The 26,788-nt window shown below is 41.6% G+C and overlaps 2 protein-coding genes across 2 annotated transcripts in view; one reads left to right on the top strand and one right to left on the bottom strand.

Annotated features, from left to right (window-relative positions):
* Positions 1 to 26,788, top strand: part of PSMC5 (proteasome 26S subunit, ATPase 5) — a 139,223-nt gene that overhangs the window by 51,337 nt on the left and 61,098 nt on the right. The gene's annotated exons all lie outside the window — the stretch shown is intronic.
* On the bottom strand, positions 20 to 26,788 carry CCDC47 (coiled-coil domain containing 47). Its single transcript, XM_050764963.1, has 13 exons — positions 26,413 to 26,788; positions 20,579 to 20,861; positions 19,070 to 19,177; positions 18,383 to 18,557; positions 15,565 to 15,686; positions 15,248 to 15,313; positions 11,415 to 11,516; positions 11,186 to 11,296; positions 9,365 to 9,450; positions 7,681 to 7,739; positions 7,247 to 7,356; positions 6,872 to 7,039; positions 20 to 1,750 (listed from the first exon to the last, which is right to left on the bottom strand). The coding sequence occupies exons 2-13, from the start codon at positions 20,840 to 20,842 to the stop codon at positions 1,670 to 1,672; spliced, it is 1,452 nt and encodes a 483-aa protein (XP_050620920.1). The 5' UTR covers positions 20,843 to 20,861; positions 26,413 to 26,788; the 3' UTR covers positions 20 to 1,669.

Raw genomic sequence — 26,788 nt, 5'->3', positions numbered from 1 at the left:
TCAAGGCGGCACACTGAGATTTTGTCAATCACTTTAATATATGTCCATAGGTAGTTCATATGAATGCTTAAATTACAAAATTAGCTGCCATGGTCCAAACATATGGGACTTTAGGAAAGCTTTTCTTACTCAAAAGATAACTAAGACTATCAACTTTGATTTCTAAAATGTATTTTAAAGGTTTGTAAAACAAGGCTAATACTACAATTATATAATATTAAAGTAATTAAGTTTTATGTTATTTTTGTTATTTTAATAACTTAACTTCGTGAACTGTTAAAAATATTACATTTGCATCTCTCAGTTTACATATTTCTGTATTAACCTGGAGAAAAACCCATGTGAAAAGTTTCCATGCAGTTACAAAGGCAGCAGCACATGCTGTTTTCACAGCAACTTGTTGTTATTGCCTCAGAACAGGCCTGCACTAAAGCATGAACAAAAAATACCCACCACCCCACTCCCACCAGAAAACCCAACCCTTACCCATCCCCGGCAAAAATTACCTGGTACAAGCAATGACCTAAAAAATGCTTTCTTAGTAAGAAGCATTTATAAAATGCAGACATCTGAACAAGCGAAGTGCTCGTGCAGATACATGGGCCTCTCCTCCAAGAGTTGCTTCGGCAAGAGGCGGGAAGAACTCTCAATAGTTTAGGAAAGCTCATTTTCAAAAGTATACTTATACATATTCATGGCTATTTCTTTGAAAGAACATACCCAGCCTCAACTATGGAAAAAATAAAAGCAGAGGGAGAAGCAAAGGCACACAGCCATAATACAGAGAACAGAGCTTCTCCATGAACATCCACCAGGCTGCAGCAACCAAGAAGGAAAAAACATTTGTGACTTCACGTAGACCAATGATCTTACCTAGGTGAAGCATTAATTTTTCATGCATTTGTTACTCAAAAAAATAAACATACAACCACTTAAAATACAGCATTCACGTTGTCACTGGTTTGTGGTATCAGGTAAGGAAAAAACGATGCTCCTGTCCCTAGAAATTCCTGTCCCTGGAATCTTCCATGTACATGTCAGTATCCTACTGCCTACGGACTTCCTATTAATTCTGTTATCAGCATCTCCCACCTAAAAACATACACTACATTATGTTCTGGGTCCCTGAAATTTCATTACCACATACAGTGTTCTAATTTTTACTTTTTCTCAAGTTTAATGTAGACATACAAGAAAACATCAAGCAATGTTTATTGTGCAATTCCAATCATTATTTGCAGAATCTTGTTTTAGAGTCAGTCTTTATAGCCATTTCAACTGCTTGGTTTAAACAAAAAGCAACAATCTGGTTATCTACCTATAAATTTCATGGTATTTCTTCAAACGCTTAAGTACTAAAAGCACTGATGATTCGTATTATAATTTTTAAAATACTTAAAAACACACATTTCATAGATCATTCCTTTTATAAAATAATCAAAATAATTTGATTATCTGGAAAACAAATTCTTGAAACAGAGCCCTTTCAAGGTTATCTACAACCTCTGTAAAACTCCAAACCCCAAACAGAGTAGATGATGAAATAAGGATTTCTGAGTTGCCCAAAACTGTCTGAAATTTAAGGTTGAGAAATGGACTAGCGTTTTTCATGTTTCCTATGAATTCAGAGCTTACAGGTGGCATCAGAACTCAAATCTCTGGGATGGCTTTACATGGCTTTCACTTTGATTTGTTTCATTTTCATTTGCTTCTTTTCCAACTTCTTTTGCTCACGCCTCAATGCAGCTTCCTAGAGAAAGAAGGCGTAACAAATAAAAAGAGAAGGGAGCGGGGACGAGAGAATTCAAATTAAGCTCGAAACATATCTTAAAAAAAAATCCAAATCAGAATACTGCCTATAGTATTATTCAAAAACTTAAGCTTGCACCATAAATAACATTCTAAAAGATAGTTATAAAAATAATTGCCAGTATCTACATTAGTGAATGCAAATTAAATAAACTTCAAATGAAGCAAAGGTAAACGAAAATCTCAGTTTAGAAACTACTACAATTAACTAGGCTTTGTTATTCTGGTTTGATTTTTTTTCTGTACCCAGGAAACACTTAGCCTGATGTTCACCATACCATTCATGATGGGATTATATCATAAATGTATAACTGCCAAAAGACACATTCTACTTCAGCTCAATGAATTTTAAGAATCTTGTTCCATCAGGTTATTCATTGCAAATTTCTTATTAGCACAGACAGCATATCTGCATACAATACTTAAATTCATAATGCTCTATTTGGGACATTATCATATTTTTATCCTATTTATCAAATGTGATAAAAATCATCAAATTTATCATATTTTTATTTAGGAATTAGGAAGTTATATAGAAGAGGAAGAAGGTTCAGATTATTACTATGTGGACTGAGAGAAGCCTCAGAGGTCAAGTCAAAGTATGACTTCACTGTTGGCCACTAGCAGTCACACTTGATTAAAGTTTATTTCAGCTACAATCTCAAACTTCACATTTTTAGGGTACTGGGGTAAAAATGTACTCAGAGATATACTCCTCAGCTGGTACAGGATGGAGAAAATAGGGAAGAAGAAAAGAAGAAGCACAAAGCATATATAGTTCTTCATAGTGGAACAAATTAGGTTTCAAAGGGTGATTTGTAAATTCCTGGTTTGGGAACTATTGACTGTCTTAGGTTTTTTCTTTATTTTTTTGAGATAGGATCTTGTTCTGTCACCCAGGCTGGAGTGCAGTGGCATAATCTCGGGTCATGGCAGCCTCCCCACCTTCTGGGTTCAAGCCATTCTCCTGCATTAGCCTCCCAAGTAGCTGGAATTACAGGCACGTGCCACCACACCCAACTAATTTTTGTACTTTTAGCAGAGACGGGGTTTCACCATGTTGGCCAGGCTGGTCTCAAACTCCTGACCTCAAGCAATTCACCCACTATGGCCTCCCGAAGTGCTGGGATTACAGGTGTGAGCCAAAGTGCCTGGCCAGGTTTTTTTTTTTCCTTTTAGATACAGTCTTGCTCTGTTGCCCAGGATGACTCTCCTGCCTCAGCCTCCCAAGTAGGTGGGATTACAGGTGTGTGCCACCACACCTGGCTAATTTTTATATTCTTAGTAGAGATGGGGTTTCACCATATTGGCCAGGCTCGTCTTGAACTCCTGACCTCAAGTGATCCACCTGCCTCGGCCTCCCAAAATGTTAGGATTTATAGGCATGAGCCACTGCGCCCAGCCTGTCTTAGGTTTCTTTTCTTTTCTTTTCTTTTTTTTGAGGTGTATTTTCACTGTTTTTGAATTATTATTGAAGTTGTACATTTTTCACATGTATTGACTTAAATATCTCTCAAATGTGCTAGCATAAATTTATTTATCTTTTTTTTTTTTTTTTTTTTTTTTTTTTTGAGACAAACTCACTCTATCGCCCAGGCTGGAGTGCAATGGCACAATCCCGACTCACTGCAACCTGCACCTCCCAGGTTCAATCCCAATGTCCTCTTCCCATTGTTCCAACCCCTACCTTCACCACATTCATTCTTTTCCCAGCACTACCCATCCCTATCTCCCATATTACATATTACACACACGTGTAAAACCAACGATACACAGAATACAGTATCATGTAAGAAATATTGGCCGGGTGCAGTGGCTGAAGCTGGTGGGCTACTTGAGAGATCAGGAGTTCGAGACCAGCCTGGCCAATGTGGTGAAACCTCGCCTACTCTTTGGGAGGCTGAGGTGGGTGGATTACTTGAGAGATCAGGAGTTCGAGATCAGCCTGGCCAATATGGTGAAACCTCATCTCTACTAAAAATACAAAAATTAGCCGGGTGTGGTGGTGGGCACCCGTCATCCCAGCCACTTGGGAGGCTGAGGCACGAGAATCACTTGAACCTGGGAGGCGGAGGTTGCAGTGAGCCAAGATTGTGCCACTGCACTCCAGCCTGGGCGATAGAGTGAGTTTGTCTCAAAAAAAAAAAAAAAAAAAAAAAAAGATAAATATATTTATGCTAGCACATTTGAGAGATATTTAAGTCAATACATGTGAAAAATGTTCAACTTCAATAATAATTCAAAAAATAGCTGGGCACAGTGGCTCACGCCTGTAATCCCAGCATTTTGGGAGGCCGAGGCGGGTGGATCACCTAAGGTCAGGAGTTTGAGACCAGCCTGACCAAGATGGTGAAACCCCATCTCTACTAAAAAAACACAAAAATTAGCCAGGCATGGTGGCAGGTGCCTGTATTCCCAGCTGAGACAAGAGAATCGCTTGAAACCGGGAGGCAGAGGTTGCAGTGAGCTGAGATCACGCCACTGCACTCCCCCTGGGCAACACAGCAAGAGTATGTCTGAAAAAAAAAAAAAAATTCAAAAAATACAAAACAAGGGGGACACCATTTCGCCACTACCAGAATCAGGAAAAAAAAAAAAAAAAAAAAAGGGCCTGGCATGGTGGCTCACGCCTGTAATCCCAGCACTTTGGGAGGCTGAGGCGGGCGGATCACGAAGTCAAGAGATCGAAACCATCCTGACCAATATGGTGAAACCCCATGTCTACTAAAAATACAAAAATTAGCTGGGCGCGGTGGCAGGCACCTGTAGTCCCAGCTACTAGGGAAGCTGAGGCAGGAGAATCGCTTGACCCTGGAAGGCGGAGGCTGCAGTGAGCTGAGATGGTGCCACCGCACTCCAGCCTGGTGAAAGAGCGAGACTCTGTCTCAAAAAAAAAAAAAAATTAATAACTAGTTTTTGAAAAGATGTGAGTAAAAAGGAGCTCTCTGGCTGGGCACAGTGGTTCACACCTGTATTCCCAGCATACTGGGAGGCTGAGATGGGAGGATGGCTGGAGCCCAGGAGTTTGAAGCTGCAGCGAGCTACGATTGTGCCACTATACTCCAGCCTGGGCAACAGAGCAAGACCCTGTCTCAAAAATAAAAATAAAAATAAATTAAAAGAAAAAAAGGAGCTTTCATACCATACACTGGTAGGAGGGGTTGGGTGGGTTGTTCTATTGAGTTCACCAGATCTTTTTACAAGGTACCCAGACCAAATACTATAAAGTGGTAGTTCAAAAAAATTAAATGATTTACATCTATAAGAAGTTTACAATCTGACTCAAGTTAAGTTTCAGGCCCCCTCTTCCTTTAACTCATTATAGTTTCAAACCTTAGAAAGAAATGTAGAACTTCCTTTTTTATAGAAAAATGAAAGGCATTACCTATTAATGATTCCTTTGTAGATTCTTCACACGTACACCTTAAAAAGCCATATTTATTTATAAAGAAGACTGCATAAACACAGAGCTACATTTTCGGGGAAAAAATATCTATCACTAAACCAAGCCAAATAAAACAAAAACATGATTAAAGGGGTAAGATGATGATGACAGGCCTGCAGTATCCTGGGCATTTCACTCAACAGCATTAATGACACCACTGTCAAATGCAAGCCCGCATAGCAGCTCACATTTTCTTGGACACATGACCCCTTTACTCCTAAGAATATTCTTCAATTATCTCAAGATTATTCTCATTAAAATTCACATCTTCCAGAACTTTGTCCTCTCCCTCTTTTTTCTTTTTGAGACGGGGTCTCCCTCTGTCACCCAGCCTGGAGTGCAGTGGCTCGATCCCTGCTCACTGCAACCTCTGCCTCTCTGGTTCAAGTAATTCTCCTGTCTCAGCCTCCTGAGTAGGTGGGATTACAGGAGCACACCACCATGCCGGGCTAATTTTTTTTGCTTTTAGTAGAGACAGGGTTTCAGCATGTTGGTCAGGCTGGTCTCAAACTCCTGACCTCATGATCTGCCTGCCTCGGCCTCCCAAAGTGCTGGAATTACAGGCGTGAGCCACCACGCCCAGCCCGTCCTCTCCCTCTCTTTTTTTGGCTGCCCAGGCTAGAGTGCAGTGGTGTGATCATAGCTCACTGCAGCCTCAATCTCCCAGGTGCAAGTAATCCTTTCACCTCAGTCTCCCAAGTAGTTTGGACTACAGGTGTGCACCACTATGCACAGCTAATTTTTTTTTTACTAGTAGAGACAAGGTCTCATGATGTTGCCCAGGCTTGTTTTGAACTCCAGGGCTCAAGCAATCTGCTTGCTTTAGCCTTCCAAAGTGCTGGGATTACAAGTGTGAGCCACTGCACCTGGCCTTTGTTCTCTTTTTTGACCAGCATTTACAAGGTCTAAAATTTTAGAGCTGAGTGGCGCACACCTGTAGTCCCAGCTACTTGGGAGGCTGAGGCAGGAGAATGGCTTGAACCCAGGAGGTAGAGATTGCAGTGAGCCAATATTGCACCGTTGCACTCCAGCCTGGGTGACAGAGCGAGACTCCATCTCAAAAAAAAAAAAAAAAAATTTAGAGCTGAACTATGGCATCTTATTTCAGAAACACATCAGATCATACTGAGCTTTCAAATATAACATACTATACCCAAAAAGCTTTTGAGTTTGAGATTCTAGTTAGGTAAAAAACAGAAAACAAAAATACAAACAAAAATACTGGAAATCTCTAATTCTATAATCAGATTTTAAATTTTACATAACAAGTTTATTTAGATAATAGGGCACATGTGCTGCCTTCTATTAAAATATCTAATTTTTTTCCACCAAAGTGTTTGGCTTGAAAACTGATAAGGGAATTTTCAAAATGAAACTGTGCTGGAGGAACAGGATAATACTGATAATTTTTCATGTTCACAGACTCAGTGTGGCACGGCTTGAACAGGAAGGATTATTTATTCTTCTTTATAGTGTTATCAATTGACATAATGTCCCAAATGTTTAGAAAATGCTAAACTTTTAGCCTACAAAGATTACTTTAACAACCAATAGAACACAAGCAGGCATCCTTACAAATCGTAGTTTTACCCCAGTGATAAGACAAGTTTGTCTAACCTCCAGCCTGCGCTGTTTCTCAGGATCTTCCTCATTCATGATTCGCTCCTTCTCTGCTCTTTTTTTCTCCTCCCGCCGAGACTGTGCTGCTTCCTGTCTTTGCACATGTGTCAGTTTCAAGAAGTTCTCTTCTACTCGGGCACGGTTCTTATCTGCTTTTTGTTTGCCCTTCCCCAAGAAACAAAGTGTTTCATAAGAAATCCACTTCTAGTCAACAGCAGCAAAATCCCATTTAGCATTCTTTCATAAAATTACTCCCATTTGGCACTTCTAAATCAACCAGCAAAGATTCAGTCACTGAAATCATTGATAGCTCCCCCCCCTTGAGAAGAAACAAAAAAAGGTGCCAATTTATATATAGGCATTGGGTCTTACTTCTCTGTTGAGTCGGAACTTTTTGGCTTTATCAATAGAATAAATCACCATGTTCATCAAGGGTAGCAGTGCCTCCATATCCTTTGGGTAAGTGTTACCTGAGCCAGGCACTGGAAAACAAAGCCGTTTTTCCTACTGAGTTAATGGTAGCATTAATATTTCCAGGCCACCCAACTCTTTTTTTTTTTTTTTTTTTTTTTTTAATCTTAACAGACTCATTTCTCTAAGTTTCTTAGGCAGTTAAAATGCAGCAGAAAATATAAATTAAAATATATAAAAGGTAATTTCTTCTTGAAGAAATCTGGAAATCAGTAAGCAAGCATAGGGTTATAGTTTTGATGTAGTTTTAAAGTTATCATTTAGGAGGAAACAATACTCTCCTTAAGGTAATCTCAGAGAAGACTAAGAACCCAGAAAGGACCCAGAATACTTACCATTAAATGTAAACAATAGTGTCCTCTTAGTGTCAGGTAGCTTTAAAGGCTGACCTTCCCTGTCACAAAAGAAAAGGCAGTTAAGAAGGAATACAAGAAAGATGTTTTCCATGTACACAAGTCACCCAATACACTTAGATGAACAGATACCTGCACATAATCAGCACAGTATTTGGCTTGGCATCCCCAAGTCAAATATAATCTCAGAGCCTGCAGGAGCTTTACAGGTCATCTGGTCCACTCGTCTATCTGATGGATGCATTCTCAAGTGATCTTTATCCTATACTTGAACACCTCCAGTGATGTTCCCTCCAGGCAAGGGTATATTCCATATCACCTGGGGAGCCAGAAATGAGCCTATATTTAAGTATGAGGCCCATATTTTAGATAACATTTTTGCTTATTTTGATGGATTTTTATGTTTTATTTCCAACTCCTATCTTCCTATAGCAAGATATCTTATTATCTTACTTTTGAGTTAGGCTCAGAATAAATTTAGGGATAATCTACTATAGCATATATAATTTAGTTCTGTCACTGAAGATTCCTTTGTAATCTCTGCCTGTATCAATCCTTTGACTATCAATTGCCCTCCATCCCATATTTAAAAGGCACAATGAATGCTACAATGTGAAACATTGTCCTCAGTGCCATTGAGTTGAGCAAGACAAGGATGATGCAGCACTATCTAGAGGCATAAGGACCTGAGTAATCTTAGTATACAACTAAAATCCAGATTAACTTGAATTGTGCTCAACTCCACAGCCTATCAGAGGGTAGTCTTTAACTAAAAATTTAGTCAGAACCAGTTTCAAACCAAGGATAAAGGTAAATAAATAAGCTCTCCTGAGACAGGCTGTGAATTCAAAGAACAAATCCAAGTCCTGAGTATGTACTCCTGAACAGTATTACTATAAAGCTAGAAATCTTATGGGCATTGTGGGCATCTATGCTAGGAAAGGAAACAATCACCTAACTATTCAAAGAGGGAAGCCAGAAAAGGCCATAAATTACAAAACACACAGATTTGCAATCAGACATAAGTCAAACATCACACACAAATTATCATCACAAAAAAAAGAACCTATGGACTGGGGCATGGTGGCTCACGTTTATAATTCCATCACTTTGGGAGGCCAAGGCAGGTGGATCACGAGGTCAGGAGTTCAAGACCAGCCTGACCAACATAGTGAAACTCTGTCTCTACTAAAAACACAAAAATTAGTCGAGCGTGGTGGTGCGAGCCTATAATCCCAGCTACTCAGGAGGCTGAGGCAGGAGAATCGCTTGAACCCGGGAGACGGAGGGTGCAGTGAACAAAGATTGCGCCATTGCACTCCAGCCTAGGCGATAGAGCGAGACAGCGTCTCAAAAAAACAAAAACAAAAACCCACTGCATTTTATTAGTACCAGCCATTCTGTAAGATTCCCAACCACCTCACTGAGTCAGTGGTGCAAACATGCAGGGACACATACAAACTGGGACAGGGGAGGCTCATTTCTCTCCCATAGGTTTACAATGACCTCTCATGATGCATGCAGTCAAAGCAAAGGAAAACATGGAGGCCTGTCATCAACTTCCTTCACACATTTGGTAAGGGATATTGCAGAAGCACCTTACAGGTGTTTCAACACAGAAAGCTAGTGAGGAAAATTAATTTCAACAATTTTATCTTATACGTACTCTTGCATAATTTTTGGACCAGAAAACTGGTCTGAAAAATGAACGGATTCAATCTTGTCAGCATAGTGTGTAAGAAAGTGAACCATCTGAAAAAAAGAAAATAATATTTTTTAAAAGCAGGGTTTAATGCATCTCCCTTTTTTCATAAAGAAATTCACTCTTTGAGACTGGGTACAGTGGCTCACACCAGTAATCCCCACACTTTGGGAGGCAGGTGGATCACCTGAGGCAAGGAGTTTGAGAATTTGAGATCAGCCTGGCCAACATAGTGAAACCCCGTCTCTACTAAAAATACAAAAAAATTAGCCGGGCATGGTGGCATGTGCCTGTAACCCCAGTTATCCAAGAGGCTGAAGCACGAGGAGCGTCTGAATCCGGGAGGTGGAGGTTGCCGTGAGCAGAGACCATGCCACTGTACTCCAGTCTGGGAGACAGAGCAAGACTGTCTCAAAAACAAAAACAAAACAAAAAAAAAAGAAATTCACCCTTCAATCCTTACTTTTGTACAATGTCATTCATTAAGACCAAAGCATGTTAATTGTTTTTTATTTATTTATTTATTTATTGAGACAGGGTCTTGTTCTCTTGCCCAGGCTGGAGTGCAGTGGCGCAATCATAGCTTACCATAGCCTTAATCTCCTGGGCTCAAGTGATCTTCCTGCCTCAGTCTCCTGAGTAGCTGGGACTAAAGGAACACACCACCACACCTGGCTAATTTTTTTTATTGTGGAGACAGGGTCTCACTATGTTGTCCAGGCCAGTCCTGAATCCCTGGACTCAAGTGATCCTCCTGCCTCCACCATCCAAAGTACTGAGATTACAAGTGTGAACCACAGCATGCAGACAGGACTAAAGCTTTTTAAAAATTAAATTTCAATAAGATAAGGAATCTCTTTAGAATTAAAGTAGTACTCCAGGATGGGCGCAGTGGCTCATGCCTGTAATCCAAGCACTTTAGGAGGCCAAGGTGGGTGGATCACTTGAGGCCAGGAATTCCAGACCAGCCTGGCCAACATGGCGAAACCCCATCTCTACTAAGAAAAAGAAAAAAAAAAAGTCGTACTCCTTTTTAGTCATACCAATGATTAAGATTCTTATCGAGCAACTAAAACTATTTCTCAAAATAACATTCGAAACAAGAATGAAGGCATAAAGATAAATAATTTCAGGGGATCTAAAATAATTTCAGGGGATCATTTATAAACATGTCACCTTGAACTTACATTTATAACCATCTCTGAATTATCCTGTATTCTAATGATACTAAGATCTGTTACCATTACACAACCAATAGAAAGAAATGGCTCTTTCAGCCAGGCACAATGGTGGGCTCTTGCTGAGGCAGGAGGAACACTTGAGCCCAGAAGTTTGATGCCGCAGTGAGTTCTGATCACACATATGAATAGCCACTGCACTCCAGCCTAGGCAACATCTCAAGACAACATCTTTTTAAAAACAAAGAAGGAGGAATCTCTACACATCCCTCTTCTCCTACACAAACTGGAGCTCAAAAAAAAAAAAAAAAGACCAAATGATACGATGAAAAAGATCAGAGGTTATATTCCTTTTTTAAAAAAACCTGAAAGTCATTAGCAATCCCAGGAACAATTTGCTCTTGATTTAGAGAACTTGTTGACTGATCAAATTGTCCATTTGACAAGCCAATTTATTGCTTAAAGAAGGTATTTTAATATTTGTGTGAGAAAGGAATGTAAAACTAGTACACTGACATAAAATGATGAACTTGTACAATGCAACTTTTAGGAAGAGTGTCCTGTAAATGCCAAGGCCTGGCAAATGTATGTCTTCTGTTATATTTACCTTTGTATCCATCATTCCGTCTGTGACTTCTCCCATCTCTGACAGGATGGCCAAAGAGTCTGGCAGTCCATATTTTGCTCCAGACTTAGGTTTATCACTACAAAACTCACTCTAGAGGAAGAAGTAATTGAAAGTAAGACACGACCTTTTATTATGCGATGAAGCTGTGTATGTGTGTGCTAAAGAGACACAGTTCTACATATATTTGAGTTGGAGCAACCTAACATACCAAATCCTGCATCTCTTTCTGTAGTCGCACCAAGGCTTTCCGTGTGCCAACAGCAAATACGTAGGTATCCATGTCTTCATCATTCATGGTTACTTTTATTTGCTTTTAAAAAAATGTAAACAAAAAAATTCACCTGTTAGGTTCTGTGATAGGCAGATTTCTAAATGACCCTTAAGATTCCCTCCCCGCTGATGCATATACTCTCCCTTTAAGTGATTGGGATTTGCAAATATGATGGAATATTACCCCCATAATCAGACTGTTTTATGGCAGGTGGTCCCTAATCAGCTGACTGTGAATTAACCAAAAGGGACATTATCTTGGGTGTACCCAACCTAATCAAGCAAGTCCTTAAAAGGAACTATAGCCCTACTTGAAGAAGAAAGTCAAAATGTGAAAGGGCTTATGGGAAAGTTGGGGGTGGGGGACATATGGTAAGGACCGAAGGGTGGCCTTTAGGAACTGAGTGGTTCCCAGTTGACAGTGGTTCCCAGTTGACAGTGGTTCCCAATTCCCCTTATAATAAACCAGTAAATATAAGTGTCTTTTCAAGTTCTATGAGCCATCTAACAAATTACTGGTTGAGAGGGGAGGTCACAGGAACCCCTGATTAATAGTTAGTTGGTCAGAAGTCCAGATGGCAGTATGGGTAACCTGGGACATTCGAATGCATCTGAAGAGGGCAGTCTTGTGGGGCTGAGCCCTTTAATCTCTAGGATTTGAAGCTAACTCCAGGTAGATAAGGTCAGAATTGAATTGAGGCTGGGCACAGTGGCTCATGCCTGTAATCCCAGCACTTTGGGAGGCCCAGGTGAGAGGATCACTTAAGGCCAGGACTTCATGAACTGCCTGGGCAACATAGCAAATCTCGGTCCCTAGGAAAAAAAAAAAAATTTAAATTTACAAAATTAAAAAGAATTATTACTGAATTCAATTGTGGGATACCCAGTTGGTATCCAGAGAATCTGAGAATTGGCTGTTTGTGTTGGAAAACAGCCCAGACAAGTAAACAGTTACTAGTACTCTGACTGGGCCAGAAAGATAAAACATTATAAGCCTAAAAGAGTCTTGATATGTGGGAGGCCGAGGCAGGCGGATCACGAGATCAGGAGATCGAGACCATCCTGGCTAACACGATGAAACCCCGTCTCTACTAAAAATACAAAAAATTAGCAGGGTGTGGTGGCGGGAGCCTGTAGTCCCAGCTACTCCGGGGGCTGAGGCAGAAGAATGGCGTGAACCCGGGAGGCAGAGCTTGCAGTGAGCTGAGATCGTACCACTGCACTCCAGCCTGGGCGACAGAGCGAGACTCCGTCTCAAAAAAAAAAAAAAAAAGAGTCTGATATATTTGTTATATTAATAATTAGATCTTTAAATGCTTGGGTGAAATAATTTTTAGTATATGGAAGAAGGAAAACGTTAATATAGGAAAAGAACTGGTAAGATGGCAGCTGTAAAAGAAAACGTTTTCTGCTCTTCCATCACTGATGGGAAGTTACACAAAGCAAACCTTAAACAGAATTTAAAAAAAGGGGCAAACAAAATATAAAGAGCCACATATTTGTTAAAGCAATTTCTCTTAGCAGAAGGAGAGAGACAGAGAAAGAGAGCTGAAAATGATTAAAATGCTTTTAAAGAATAATTTCTACAAAAAGACGGCTGAGGATACAGCAAACTTTCCTCCTCATAAGACGGTGGTTGGTGGGAGAAAGGATGACAGAAATATTAACTGATAGGGCTCTAAATTTTAGTGGACTAAGTCATCATGGCCATATTAGAAAAATTAAAATAAAATTACAGGTTTACAAGTAAAAATGAGACCTTTAAAATATAACAGTGGGGCAGGGCGCGGTGACTCTTGCCTGCAATCCCAGCACTTTGGGAGGCCGAGGTGGGTGGATCACCTGAGGTCAGGAGTTCGAGACCATCCTAACCAACATGGCGAAACCCTGTCTCTACTAAAAATACAAACATTAGCTGGGTGTGGTGGCAGGCGCCTGTAATCCCAGCTACTTGGGAGGCTGAGGCAGGAGAATCACTGGAACCCGGGAGGTGGAGGTTGCAGTGAGCCGAGATCAAGCCATTGCACTCCAGCCTAGGCGATAGAGTGAGATTCCATCTCAAAAAAAAAAAAAAAAAAAAAAATATATATATATATATATCTATATATACACACATATTATTTTCAATCCAATACCATTTCAAAGTACCTAATTTACATTACTAACAAAACACTTACAACCCAAATACTATTTCATACTTTCACATAAATATGTACCTATCTCTCTTTTTCTATTATAGAAAAGAAAAAACTGTCTTATATATTTTTGTTTCTTGTAGCAGTGGGAGCCAGCACAATTACTTGTTGAAAGAATGAAGAGGCCAGGCGCGGTGGCTCACACCTGTAATCTCAGCACTTTGGGAGGCCAAGGTGGGCGGATCACAAGGTCAGGATATCGAGACTATCCTGGCCAACATGGTGAAACCCCGTCTCTACTAAAATACCAAAAAATTGGCCGGCAGTGGTGGTGTGCGCCCGTAGTCCCAGTTACCCAGGAGGCTGAGGCAGAAGAGTTGCTTGAACCCAGGAGGCCGAGATTGCAGTGAGCTGAGATTGCGCCACTGCACTCCAGCCTGGCAACAGAGCAAGACTCTGTCTCAAAAAAAAAAAGAAACAATGAAGAAAGAAGGAATGTGGTATTTGTGAGAAAGGACACAATTTGCAGATAAACATACTGATTTATTTCATTTTATTTTATTTTATTTTATTTTTTTTGAGATGGAGTCTCACTCTGTCGCCCAGGCTGGAGTGCAGTGGCCGGATCTCAGCTCACTGCAAGCTCCGCCTCCTGGGTTCACGCCATTCTCCTGCCTCAGCCTCTTGAGTAACTGGGACTACAGGCACCTGTTGCCTCGCCCAGCTAGTTTTTTGTATTTTTTAGTAGAGACGGAGTTTCACCGTGTTAGCCAGGATGGTCTCGATCTCCTGACCTCGTGATCCACCCGTCTCGGCCTCCCAAAGTGCTGGGATTACAGGCTTGAGCCACCGCGCCTGGCCAACATACTGATTTAATAAAGGAAAGAAGATATACCAAACATAAGGTCCTCAGATCATGACTGGAGCTTATTCAGCCAGAAATGTATTATTTGAAGCAAAACTTATTTGAGAAGAAACCCAGCTTTCTGCCAAAGATAAAAACATATACAAGGAGCCATGTGACACTACCTGTCACAATTGCTTTGCCCTCTATCGTCAACGCTAAGTCAATTGATCTGTGTGGTGATACAGTATCACCTCTTTCCCACCAAAAGGCCCATGAAGGCCCCCTGACAACTGCACAGAGTGGAAGATGATGCTCTGTCCAAGGAGAAAAAGGGTACATTTTTTTGTCAAGGGACATAAATTGCCAGAAACTAAAAACACAATCCAGACAGAAATGGAAAAAGCTCTAGGAAAGAATTCAGTTTGGGCCAAGCGTGATGGCTCACATCTATAATCCCAGCACTTTGGGAGACCAAAGTGGGTGAATCACTTGAGGTCAGGAGTTCGAGACCAGCCTGGCCAACATGGTGAAATCCCGACTCTACTAAAAACACAAAAATTAGCCAGGTGTGGTGGTGGGCGTCTGTAATCTCAGCTACTTGGGAGGCTGAGGCAGGAGAATTGCTTGAACATGGGAGGCAGAGGTTGCAGTGAGCCAAGATCGTGACATTGCACTCCACCCTGAGCAACAGGGTGAGATGCCATCAAAAAAAAAAGAAAGGAAAAAAAAAGAAGAAAGAAAAAAAATAATTTGGTCTGTACAGAGAAAACCAGCGGGAAGAATACATACCACTTGATCACTCACTGGTCTCATCATCCGCGCCAGGACATTCAGTAAGTCTTGTCTCTTGAGGAACTGAAAAAAAATGAGAGAAGCAAGTAAATTCAATTGCAACTCCTACTTAGTATAAAAAAAGGGCTTTGGAGGAGAATCAAATGCTTCATCAAATATATTTTACAACACATTTGCCAGTTAGCATAAGTATCACTTTTAGACCTCATTTTAAGTCAAATATGAAGGGATAAGATGCTGAATTGGGGGGCTGGGAATCACAGCTGGACAAAATTAAGGGAAGATATATATCGTACAAGAAGTTTCCTACTTACCCTCAGCTGGATAAGCATGCCCTCACAGCACACTCGACCAGAACACCATAGGTTATAGATGTGCTCATTCTCCTGGTTCAGTTTTCCTGTGCTTGTGGCTTCTTTGTTAGTTCCATCATCCCCTAGGGGTAAAACCACTTAATGTGACTCAACAGAAAATGTCAAGGCCGGGCCGGGGGCGGTGGCTCACGCCTGTAATCCCAGCACTTTGGGAGGCTGAGGAGGGTAGATCACGAGGTCAGGAGTTCGAGACCAGCCTGGCCAGCATGGTGAAACCCCATCTCTTACATAAAAAAAAAAATTACAAAAAATTAGCCAGGCATGGTGGCGTGTACCTGTAGTTCCAGCTACTTGGGATGCTGAGGCAGGAGAATAGCTTGAACCCAGCAGATGGAGGTTGCAGTGAGCTGAAATCGCATCACTGCACTCCAGCCTGGATGACAGAGCGAGACTCCGTCTCAAAAAAAAAAAAAAAAAAAAAAAAAAAAAAAAAAAAAAAAAAAAAAAAAAAAAGAAAACAAGGCCGAATACCTCATGTTCCTCTATCCTGACCGCAAAATGATCATAGCTTCAGAGTAGCAATACTTTGCTGTCTTACAGAACTCTGTTTGGATAGGGACTAAACTAGATTAGCACTGTTCCTTTTACTTTTAAAACTATAGTTTCTATTAGAAGAAATATGGATTCTAAGCACATGTTTGTCAGTTTAACGATGATCAGCTTGGAGTATAAGTCTCTCAGAGTACATACAAAATAGGAAAAAAAGCAGTTGAAATATCTCTGCCAAAAGTTAAAGAAAAAAAAATCTCCTGTGGAGTAAATAAAAAATACTGTTAATACAAACTACTCAGCAATTCCTCACTATGTCTCCTATGAATTAACTTTAACCAAGCTTTCTTTTCCAATGCAAAATGATAACTGGGTCTTACTAATAGTATTAAGAGTTGTATTTTAAATCTAGAAAAAAGCTCAAATTCCAATACTTTCTCTCTTCATTTAATTCATTAAGTATACAAAACAAATTGCTCAACCTCACCAGGGAAAACAGACTGATACACCAAATGAAAACAAGCAAGGGGAAGTAGAAGGAGCCAAAGCTGCTTTTTTTTTCCCCCCGGAATTTCCGGTCAAAACACACTCTGAAATACTATAGTACAGTGGAGACAGGGTGGACTTTGGAAACAGGTAAGTTCTGGTATCTTGGTTGCAATGTAATAGCTTAGATAACTTTTAACATTTCTGCCCTTCAGTTTCCTCCTTAGGAAAACAGCAACTATAGCCAACTGACAGTGCTGTTACAAAAAGAAACACTGTATGTAAAGTATGTAGCATAATATATAAACACTAGTGTGTTGCAGAGCAGGTGGATACATGCTTACTATTAAAGAGAAATAAGGTGCTAAATGCCAAATAGGTGAATGTGAGGTTAGTCCACCTCATTCCCTACATTGCACAACTACAGAGGTTCCTTGAAATCCTTCAGTGTATATTTCAGCAGTGGATCAAAAACTCAAGTGTCCAGATTCTAAGGGAATTTTGAGAGACTTTCAGTTTCTAAAAGACGAATTGAAAGCATTTATCAAGCTACCTAAAATGTCAAACTTTCTTGGTTTTCGTCAGAATTTTATCAACTTGTTTTGAAAACATCTATTACATTATTCTAATCAGAAGCTGTTTAGCAATTTTACTGCTGACTCATGAAAGATGAGAAAATTATTAAATACAATATATTCTTATTTTCAGAAACAGGGTCTCTCATTCTATCACCCAGGCTGGAGTGCAGGAGCATGATCCTGTATCACTGCAGTCTCAAACTCCTGAGTTCAATTCTCCCACTTCAGCCTCACGAGTAGCTGGGACCACAGAAGCACACCACTGTGACCGGCCAATTTTTATTTTATTTTATTTGTAGAGACAAGGTCTCACTATTTTGCCCAGACTGGTCTTAAACTCCTGGCCCCAAATAATCCTCCCACCTTGGCCTCCCAAAGCACTGGAATTACAGGTGTGAGCCACCGCACCCAGCCAAAAAACAGGATCCTCAAGGCTGGATGCAGTAGTTCACACCTGTAATCCCAGCAATGTGGGAGGCCGAGACAGGCAGATTGCTTGAGCCTAGGAGTTCGAGACCAGCTTGCACAATATGATGAAACTCTGTCTCTACAAAAAAATACAAAAATTAGCTGGATGTGGTAGCATGTGCCTATAGTCCTGCCTACTCAGAAGGCTAAGATGGAAGGGTCTCTCGAACCTGGGAGGTCGAGGCTGCAGTGAACCGTAATCACACCACTGCACACAAGCCTGGGTAACAGAGTGAGACTTTACCTCAAAAAAATAAAAATAAAAAGACCAGGTGCGGTGGCTCACGCCTGTAATTCCTGCACTCTGGGAGGCCAAGGTGGGTGGACCATGAGGTCAAGGGATCGAGACCATGCAGGCCAAGATGGTGAAACCCCGTCTCTACTAAAAATACAAAAATTAGTGGAGCATGGTGACGCACGCCTGTAGTCCCAGCTATTCAGCAGGCTGAGGCAGGAGAATCGCTTGAACCCAGGAGGTGGAGGCTGCAGTGAGCTGAGATTGCGCCACTGCACTCCAGCCTGGTGACAGAGCAAGACTCTGTCTCAACAATAATAATAATATAAAATTAAAAATTAAAATTAAAAAAAGAAGAGCAGGGGGAATACTTGAAGAGAAAAAACAATGCACCCTCTTTGGTATTCCATGAAAGCAGTTAGATGCTTATACTGAGGGGAATACATCATCCTTACCAGATTGTTTTCAAGCAAGAAGCTGGGCTGACATTGACCTCACTTACCTACTAAAGTAAAGTTGCTCTCCAAAAGCTCCCTATGAGTGTTAAACCAGGCCTGTGCAAGGCGACTGTTTTTATTCTTCCCAATGATGTAATTCATGATATAAGCAAGTAGACCAGTCACCATCAAAATTTCTAGATAATAACTCTCCCAGCTGTTCTGGAGGTGTGCAGGAACCTAAAAAAGCAAAATCATTCCATTAAATGTTAGCTGTGACTGAATGGAGTCTCCTCATGGGAGGAAGAATGAGAAAATCCATAAACAGAAGGGATACTTCAGATATCTGTCATTGAACATAGTTATACTTTGAAAAATAGGTCCATTTTACTTTTCTAGGCTAGCTTTATAAAAGATTCTTTAAGGAAATATTAGGACAATCAAATGGGATGAAAAGCTAGAAAGCCCTTTGTATTACACTTGGTCCTTAATCCCCCAAATAAATTCAATGTACTGTACATCACCAAGGAATAAATTTTACTTATTCATTGATAAGTAAAACTAGAAGTGCTAGAATGATAAACAGGGGTTGCTTCTGTAGGTGGTGATTTTTATCAGAAGAACTGATGTCAAGCTCTTTCTCAGTTCCCACTATTGCATTAACACCAGTTATACATCATTAATTCTATTTCTGGGATTAATGACAAGACATTTTGTTGTTTAGTTGGGAATTCAGAATCCTGGATACCTACATCAACAATTGTTATTGGGTCTTTATTTTTGCTAGAAGAAGTATCTGGTTTGTCTTCATAACCTTCAAATTCTTCATCATCATATGGTTCACTCTCGGTATCTCCCTCCTACAAAAATGAGGCATCATCTGTTTTCCTCTACAAATGTCACCAGCAGCTGTGTCTCATTTTGTTGGCAACATTTGTTGAGGAAAACAGAATGTGTAAGCAGCAAGCATAGAACACAGATGTTACATGTTTTTAACAAAACAATTGGGTACAAATTTCAGCTTAAAATGAAAAAGTTCTGGAGACCTAATGTACAGCATGGTGACTACAGTTAATATATTACAGACTTGAAATCTACTAAGAGACTAGATCTTAAGTATTCTCACCACACACACACACACACACACACACACACGGAGGCAACTATGTTAATTAGCTTGATTGTGGTAAGCACTTCACATTATATGTATAGGTATACCAAAACTCTATGTTGTGCACCTTAAATATATACAATTTTTGTCAGTTATACCTCAATGAAGCTGGGGGGCACCCAAAACACCAAAATGATGACTCCCCATGCTTTTCATGGCAAAGTTCTTTCTCTCTTTCTCTCCTTCTCTCCTCCTCTCTTTCTCTTTCTTTCTTTTTTTCTTTCTTTCTTTTGATAAGGTCTTGCTCTGTCACCCAGGCTGAAGTGCAGTGGCTCGATCTCAGCTCACTGCAACCTCTAACTCCCAGGTTCCAGCGATTCTCCTGGCTCAGCCTCCCAAGTAGCTGGCATTACAGGCACACACCACCACGCCCAGCTAATTTTTGTATTTTCAGTAAAGAAAGGGTTTCACCATGTTGGCCAGGCTGCTCTCAAACTCCTGATCTCAGGTGATCTGCCCGCCTCGGCCTCCCAAAGTGCTGGGATTACAGGCATAAGCCACCATGCCCAGCCAATTGTAAAGTTCTAAATAATACAATTCTCATCCACAAACAGTATCTATTCTCTAACCCCTCCTCCAGTTAAGGTTTCAATAGAAGAACACAATTCATTCTGTTAATGTAAAAGGTGGAAACTTACCACAAAACATTTAGAAGAGTTCTACCTAGTGAATGAAAATGAAGATTCCAGACAGTAAAGGTCTCCTGAGCCTGAGTATTAATTTTTTTTTTTTTGAGATGAAATATCGCTCTGTCACCCAGGCTGGAGTGCAGTGGCACGATTTCGGCTCACTGCAAGCTCTGCCTCCTGGGTTCACGCCATTCTACTGCCTCAGCCTCTCCAGTAGCTGGGACTACAGGCGCCCGCCACCATGCCCGGCTGATTTTTTTGTATTTTTAGTAGAGATGGGGTTTCACCGTGTTAGCCAGGATGGTCTTGATCTCCTGGTCTCATGATCCGCCTGCCTCAGCCCCCCAAAGTGCTGGGATTACAGGCGTGAGCCACCGCACCCGGCCATGAGGATTAATTTTAATGTTTGGGAAAAGTGCTAGTTACAAATTTTTCCAAGAAAGCAATAAAAAGAGCCTCACCTGGGTATCTGCATCTTCAAAATCTCCTTCTTGGTTTTCATCCTGCCCTTCCAACTCCACAGTGGTCTCATCTTCATCATCTTCAGTGGTTATGACCCGTTGAGGAGATTCAGTAACAGAGTCTTCCATGACATCCTCAAATTCAGCGAAGTCATTATCATCATACTCTACTATGTCCTCCTCATCCTCAAAATCATCAAACTTGGCTTCAGAGACACTCCCAAACACCAGAAGGACAACACAGAAAGTGTGGAAGGCTTTCATTGCACCTTGAGAAAAAAAGCTTAAAAAAAAAAGAGAACCCCAAAATGGATTGCCATTCTATACATACTGATCAGATTTTATAAATAGTAAAAATCTATAAACCTCTCCTGCTTTTCTCTTATTCAGTACTATTAGATTCAGATCACATTATATAAAGAACAACTCAAGAGGCTTGGGTTCTAGTCTGGATCCTGGCACTAGATATCTGTAAAATCTTCAACAAGTCATCAAGTCATTTATTTAATTTTTCTTTTTTTTTTTTTTTTTTGAGACGAAGTTTTGCTCCTGTCACCCAGGCTGGAGCACAATGGTGTGATCTCAGCTCACTGCAACCTCTGCCTTCTGGGTTCAATCGATTCTCCTGCCTCAGCCTCCCAAGTAGCTCGGATTATAGGTACGCACCACCACACCCGGCTAACCTTCATATTTTTAGTAGAGATGGGGTTTCACCATGTTGGCCAGGCTGGTTGTGAACTCCTGGGTGATCCACCTGCTGTGGCCTCCCAAAGTGCTGGGATTACAGGTGTGAGCCACTGCGCCCAGCCCAAGTCATTTAATTTCTTTAGGTTGGGTTTTCTAAAACTCTCTGTCCATTGACACAGAGTATTCAGTAAGCATTTTTTGAGGGCCTATTAAAAAGTTTTCTATAGAAAATGAGAAGGAGGTAAAAATGAAGAAGTAAGATGTAGCTATTTATCTGTTAGTGGTAACAAGAATAATCCATGAATAAAAAGGCCATTCACCCTTAGACTGATTTGTGTTCATGCATGAACAAATTATCATAAGAGCAAACACTTAAATCACTACGTGCTAGACACTGTTCTAAAGACTTTACAAAAAGCAACTAATTTAATCCTCATAAGAACGCTCTTAGGAAAGCTGCAATATTAACATCCCCATTTCACTGATAAGGAAAATGGGGCAGAGAGATGCTGAGTAGTACAACTACCAAGTGACAAAGAGCTGTGATTTGATCCCGGAGTTTTGCCTCCAGAATCCATGCTATGAACCACTTCTCAGGCTGCTTCTCAAATGTAGGTAGGTGGCTGTGCTTTCACATAACTTGCTTAGAAGCAGTAATTTTTTGCTAACCAATTGTTCCTAGTGTGTATGATGGAATTGAATATATCATTTTGTAGCTTTTTGAAGAACATTAAGTTTTCTAATATATGAAAAAAGTTTCTGCATTAACAAATATAATGATATCATATCTGTGACAAAATATGTGCCCAATTATATGAAAACACAGAGGACAATGTAACCATTTTACCAAATAGGTAAGGCTTCACAAAAAAAAAAAGACGGGGGAGACCATTTGAGCTGAAATTTGAAAAGTATATTTCAACCATCAAACCCATTTAGGCTGTATTTCCGGTCCTGTCCCTCATCTAAACATCAGCCCTATGTCATAACTCACTGTAACTTTGAAGACATATCTGTTTTGATGTCCTACAAACTTTTCGTGTTATCTAGTAAGATAGTAAATATTTAGGCTTTATGGGGTACATACTGGTCTCTGCTGCATATTCTTCTTTTTAAAAAAAAACTTTAAAAAAATATAAAGACCATTCTTACTTCACAGGCCTCCCCTCAGGCTGACCCTATCCCTGACTATAGTCATCTCAAAATCATCAGGTATCTGAATTTCTTATTTGTATATTAATATCAATCACATTTTTTCCAGTCTTGCTTGTTGAAAAGAACAAGATATCTAATGTTTTGCCTTCTTTTTCCCTTGAAATCTATCAGCCATCAAATCCTGGTGTTTCCTTCTTTGATTCCCACAGCCACTACAATCCAAGTTACCCCCACCTGCTGAAGAGCCACCATATTATTCTAAAGGGTATTGTCTTAATGATCTCCCCACTCCCTACTTTTCCTCCCCAAAAACCACCAGCATCTTTCTAAAACAGAACTTTTGTTACATATAAGCATTCAATAATCATCAAAGGCTAACCAATTATTGCAAAAGTAATACAAAAACTCCTTTGGCATTCACTGCTTTTCACAATGATCCTACTGTAATTAAATGTACCTTCATTAAAGCATATCGCCACAGTAGATACTATGCCAAGATAAAGCACAATTCCTGAATTGAAAATAAATTTGCACAGGAATTCAGTTTCAAGGACATGTGCTACAATATTATTTATGATGGTGAAATTTGGTTAAACTCTTTGATTAAACTATGGATGTATAAAAACCAAAGCTACTGTTGTCCATTAAAAATTGTTATACAGGGTGGTGGCTCTCCCCTGTAATCCCAGCACTGTGGGAGATTGGGGAGAGTGGATTGCTTGAGCACAAGAGCTGGAGACCAGCCTTGGCAACATGGCAAAAACCCACCTCTACAAACAAAATAGAAAAATTAGCTGGGTTTGGCGGCATGTGCCTGTAGTCCCAGCTACTCGAGGAATGAGGTGAGAAAATCGCTTGAGCTCTCAAGGCCAAGGCTGCAGTGAACTGTCATCATGCTAATGCATTCCAGCCTGGGTAACAGTGAAACATGCCTCAAAACAAAACACAAATAACAAAATAAAAACCTCAAAGTAAGGCCGGGCGCGGTGGCTCAAGCCTGTAATCCCAGCACTTTGGGAGGCCGAGATGGGCGGATCACGAGGTCAGGAGATCGAGACCATCCTGGCTAACCCGGTGAAACCCCATCTCTACTAAAAAATACAAAAAAACTAGCCGGGCGAGGCGGCGGGCGCCCGTAGTCCCAGCTGCTCGGGAGGCTGAGGCAGGAGAATGGTGTGAACCCAGGAGGCGGAGCTTGCAGTGAGCTGAGATCCGGCCACTGCACTCCAGCCTGGGTGACAGAGTGAGACTCCGTCTCAAAAAAAAAAAAAACCTCAAAGTAATTAAAAAATTGGTTACACAGCCTGGGCAACATAGTGACACTTCCTCTCTACAAAAAAAATGTTTTAAATTAGCTAAGTCTCACGCTCATTCCTATAATCCCAGCAGTTTGGGAGGCCGAGGTAGACAGATCACTTGAGGTCAGGAATTAGAGACGAGCCTGGCCAACATGGTAAAACCCTGCCTCTACTAAAAATATTTCAAAAATTAGCCAGCGTGGTAGCGCACACCTGTAATCCCAACTATTTGGGAGGTTGATGAGAATCACTTGAACCTGGGAGGCAGAGGTTGCTGTGAGCTGAGATCGCACCACTGCACTCTAGCCCGGGCGACATAGGGAGACTCTGTCTCAAAAATAAATAAATAAATAAGTCAAGTCTGGTGGTGTGCACCTGTAGTCCGGCTATTCTAGTGGCCGAGGTGGGAGAATCACCTGAACCCAGGAGGTTGAGGCTTCAGTGAGCCATGACTGCACCACTGCACTACAAGCTGGGCAACAGAGCAAGGCCCTGTCTAAATGGAAAAAAAAAAAAAAAAAAGTTACAAATGAAGGTGAAAACCAGATTGTTTCAGAAGCAAATGCACATAAAGAAAAAGGTTTGGTTGGGTGCGATGGCTCACACCTATAATCTCAGCACTTTCGGAGGCCAAGGTGGGCAGATCACCTGAGGTCAGGAGTTTGAGGCCAGACTGACCAACATGGTGAAAACTCATGTCTACTAAAAATACAAAAATTAGCCGGGCATGGTGGCAGGCGCCTGTAATCCCAGCTACTTGGGAGACTGAAGCAGGAGGATCGCTTGAATCAGGAGGTGGAGGTTGTAGTGAGCCGAGACAGTGCCATTGCAGTCCAGCCTGGGCAACAAGAGTGAAACTCCATCTCAAAAAGAAAAAAGAGGCCGGGCGCGGTGGCTCACGCCTGTAATCCCAGCACTTTGGGAGGCCGAGGCGGGCGGATCACAAGGTCAGGAGATCGAGACCATGGTGAAACCCCGTCTCTACTAAAAAAATACAAAAAATGAGCCGGGCGCGGTGGCGGGCGCCTGTAGTTCCAGCTACTCGGGAGGCTGAGGCAGGAGAATGGCGTGAACCCAGGAGGCGGAGCTTGCAGTGAGCCAGGATCGCGCCACTGCACTCCAGCTTGGGCGACAGAGCGAGACTCCGTCTCAAAAAAAAAAAAAAAAAAAAAAAAAAAAAAAAAAAAAAAAGAAAAAAGAAAAAGAAAAACAAAACAAAAAAGTTTAACAGGGGTGTCCAATTTTTTGGTTTCCCTGAGCCACATGGGAAGAAGAATAATTGTCTTGGGCCACACATAAAACACACTAATAATAGTCGATAAGCTAAAAAATATCTCATAATGTTTTAACAAAGTTTGCAAATTTGTGTTAGGCTACTTTCAAAGCTGTACTGGGTCACATGCGGCCTGCAGGCCATGGGTTGGACAAATTTGGTTTAGAAAAACATACATTTACATACAAATAGTAGTTAGCTTATATAGTAGAATTGTGGGTATTTTGTCTTTATTTTTCTTCATATTTATTTTACTTGTTTTTTTGAGGCAGAGTCTCCCTCTGTAGCCCAGGTTGGAGTGTAGTGGTGTGATCTCGGGTCACTGCAAGCTCCGCCTCCCGGGTTCACGCCATTCTCCTGCCTCAGCCTCCCAAGTAGCTGGGACTACAGGCGCCCACCACCACCACCACGCCTGGCTAATTTTTTTGTATTTTTAGTAGAGACGGGGTTTCACTGTGTTAGCCAGGATGGTCTCGATCTCCTGACCTCGTCGTGATCCGCCCGCCTCGGCCTCCCAAAGTGCAGGGATTACAGCCGTGAGTCACCGCGCCCGGCCTCCTTTTCAAATCCTACTCTTAAAACTTTTTTTTTTCAAATATAAGTAACTAAAAGTTAACACTGGAACAGCCAACTCGATTAACAGCCTACCAAAAGATCTGCTCATTTCAAATTGAATTTCCACTTAGAATATTCACACCATAGAAACACTTCTGAGATAACTCAGCACTATAATGGAGATCCTTCGAGGTTATTTAGGTTACAATCATCCAAGCCATTTTTACCTTGGCCTTCCCCCTTAGAAGTCTCTGCTGCACCTGTTAACTCAGTTCTCAAACGCACAAGTTCTTGCCAGGCCACCCAGCCTCTATGACTCCTGAAGCAAGCAACACAGGACCAAGGAAAATTCACACAAGCACTGACAAGTCTGGTTTGATTATTTTCTGCAAGCTCATCCAATAGTTCCTCAGCGACTGAGTCCAGACTTGAGGGAAGGGGACTGAGTGAGGCCATTATTCCTTGTTGTCATTTTAGATTAGGTCTTTCTGACAACGGCCAGAACGAGTATTCTGGAAATCATGCAGACTTTCCTCTGTCTCCTTATACGTGTTGGATACAAACACGTTTCATGCTAGAAACCTCCAGAGGAGACTGGCCACAGAGGTTTTTGCTTCTATTAAACCCCCTCGCCTAGTTTCTCCCCACCCAAGAGAATCAATACATCCTAATGGCATCCTGCGGCACACACTGTACATTTCCTCTAACTCTGCCCTTCTGGCTATCATTTGCTCACAGTCCGTGGGAAAGTTCCCCTAAACCATTACAATTATCTCAACCGGACCGGGCTACAGGCCAAGCAACTCGGAGTCACCGCTCGGCCTGGGCCGGCCCCGCCGACAAGCGCGTCCTGGCCCGCTCCTTACCTGTGGCCAAGGCCGAAACCCGGCCCAGCGCCCTACGTCCGCCACCCCTGCTCCGCCTGCCTCTCGGCCTGGCTGCAGCCTCCGCGATCGCAGCTGTTTTACTACCCTGGATGCCTCTAGGACACAGCCAGAACCGTAGCTCAGGCACGGCGCGCCTCTCTTCACGTAGCCTCCGCCGTCCGTTACGTAGAATGCGAGCGGCTCGTCAGCGCCTGCGCGGTGTGCAGTGTGCAGTGTGCAGTGTGCGGGGCGGGGCGCAACACCAGGGACAGCGCAAGACCTCCCTCTTCCCCGCCCAGCTGAGGCGAGGTGGGGCTTCTGGGAAAATTACATAATCCCCGCCCCTGGGCCGGAACTGCTCTCGCCTATACCAATC

The sequence above is a fragment of the Macaca thibetana genome, chromosome 16 (genome assembly GCF_024542745.1).
Source record: "Macaca thibetana thibetana isolate TM-01 chromosome 16, ASM2454274v1, whole genome shotgun sequence".
Classification (NCBI taxonomy): Eukaryota; Metazoa; Chordata; class Mammalia; order Primates; family Cercopithecidae; genus Macaca; species Macaca thibetana.
This window is presented reverse-complemented; position numbering and strand designations above follow the sequence as displayed.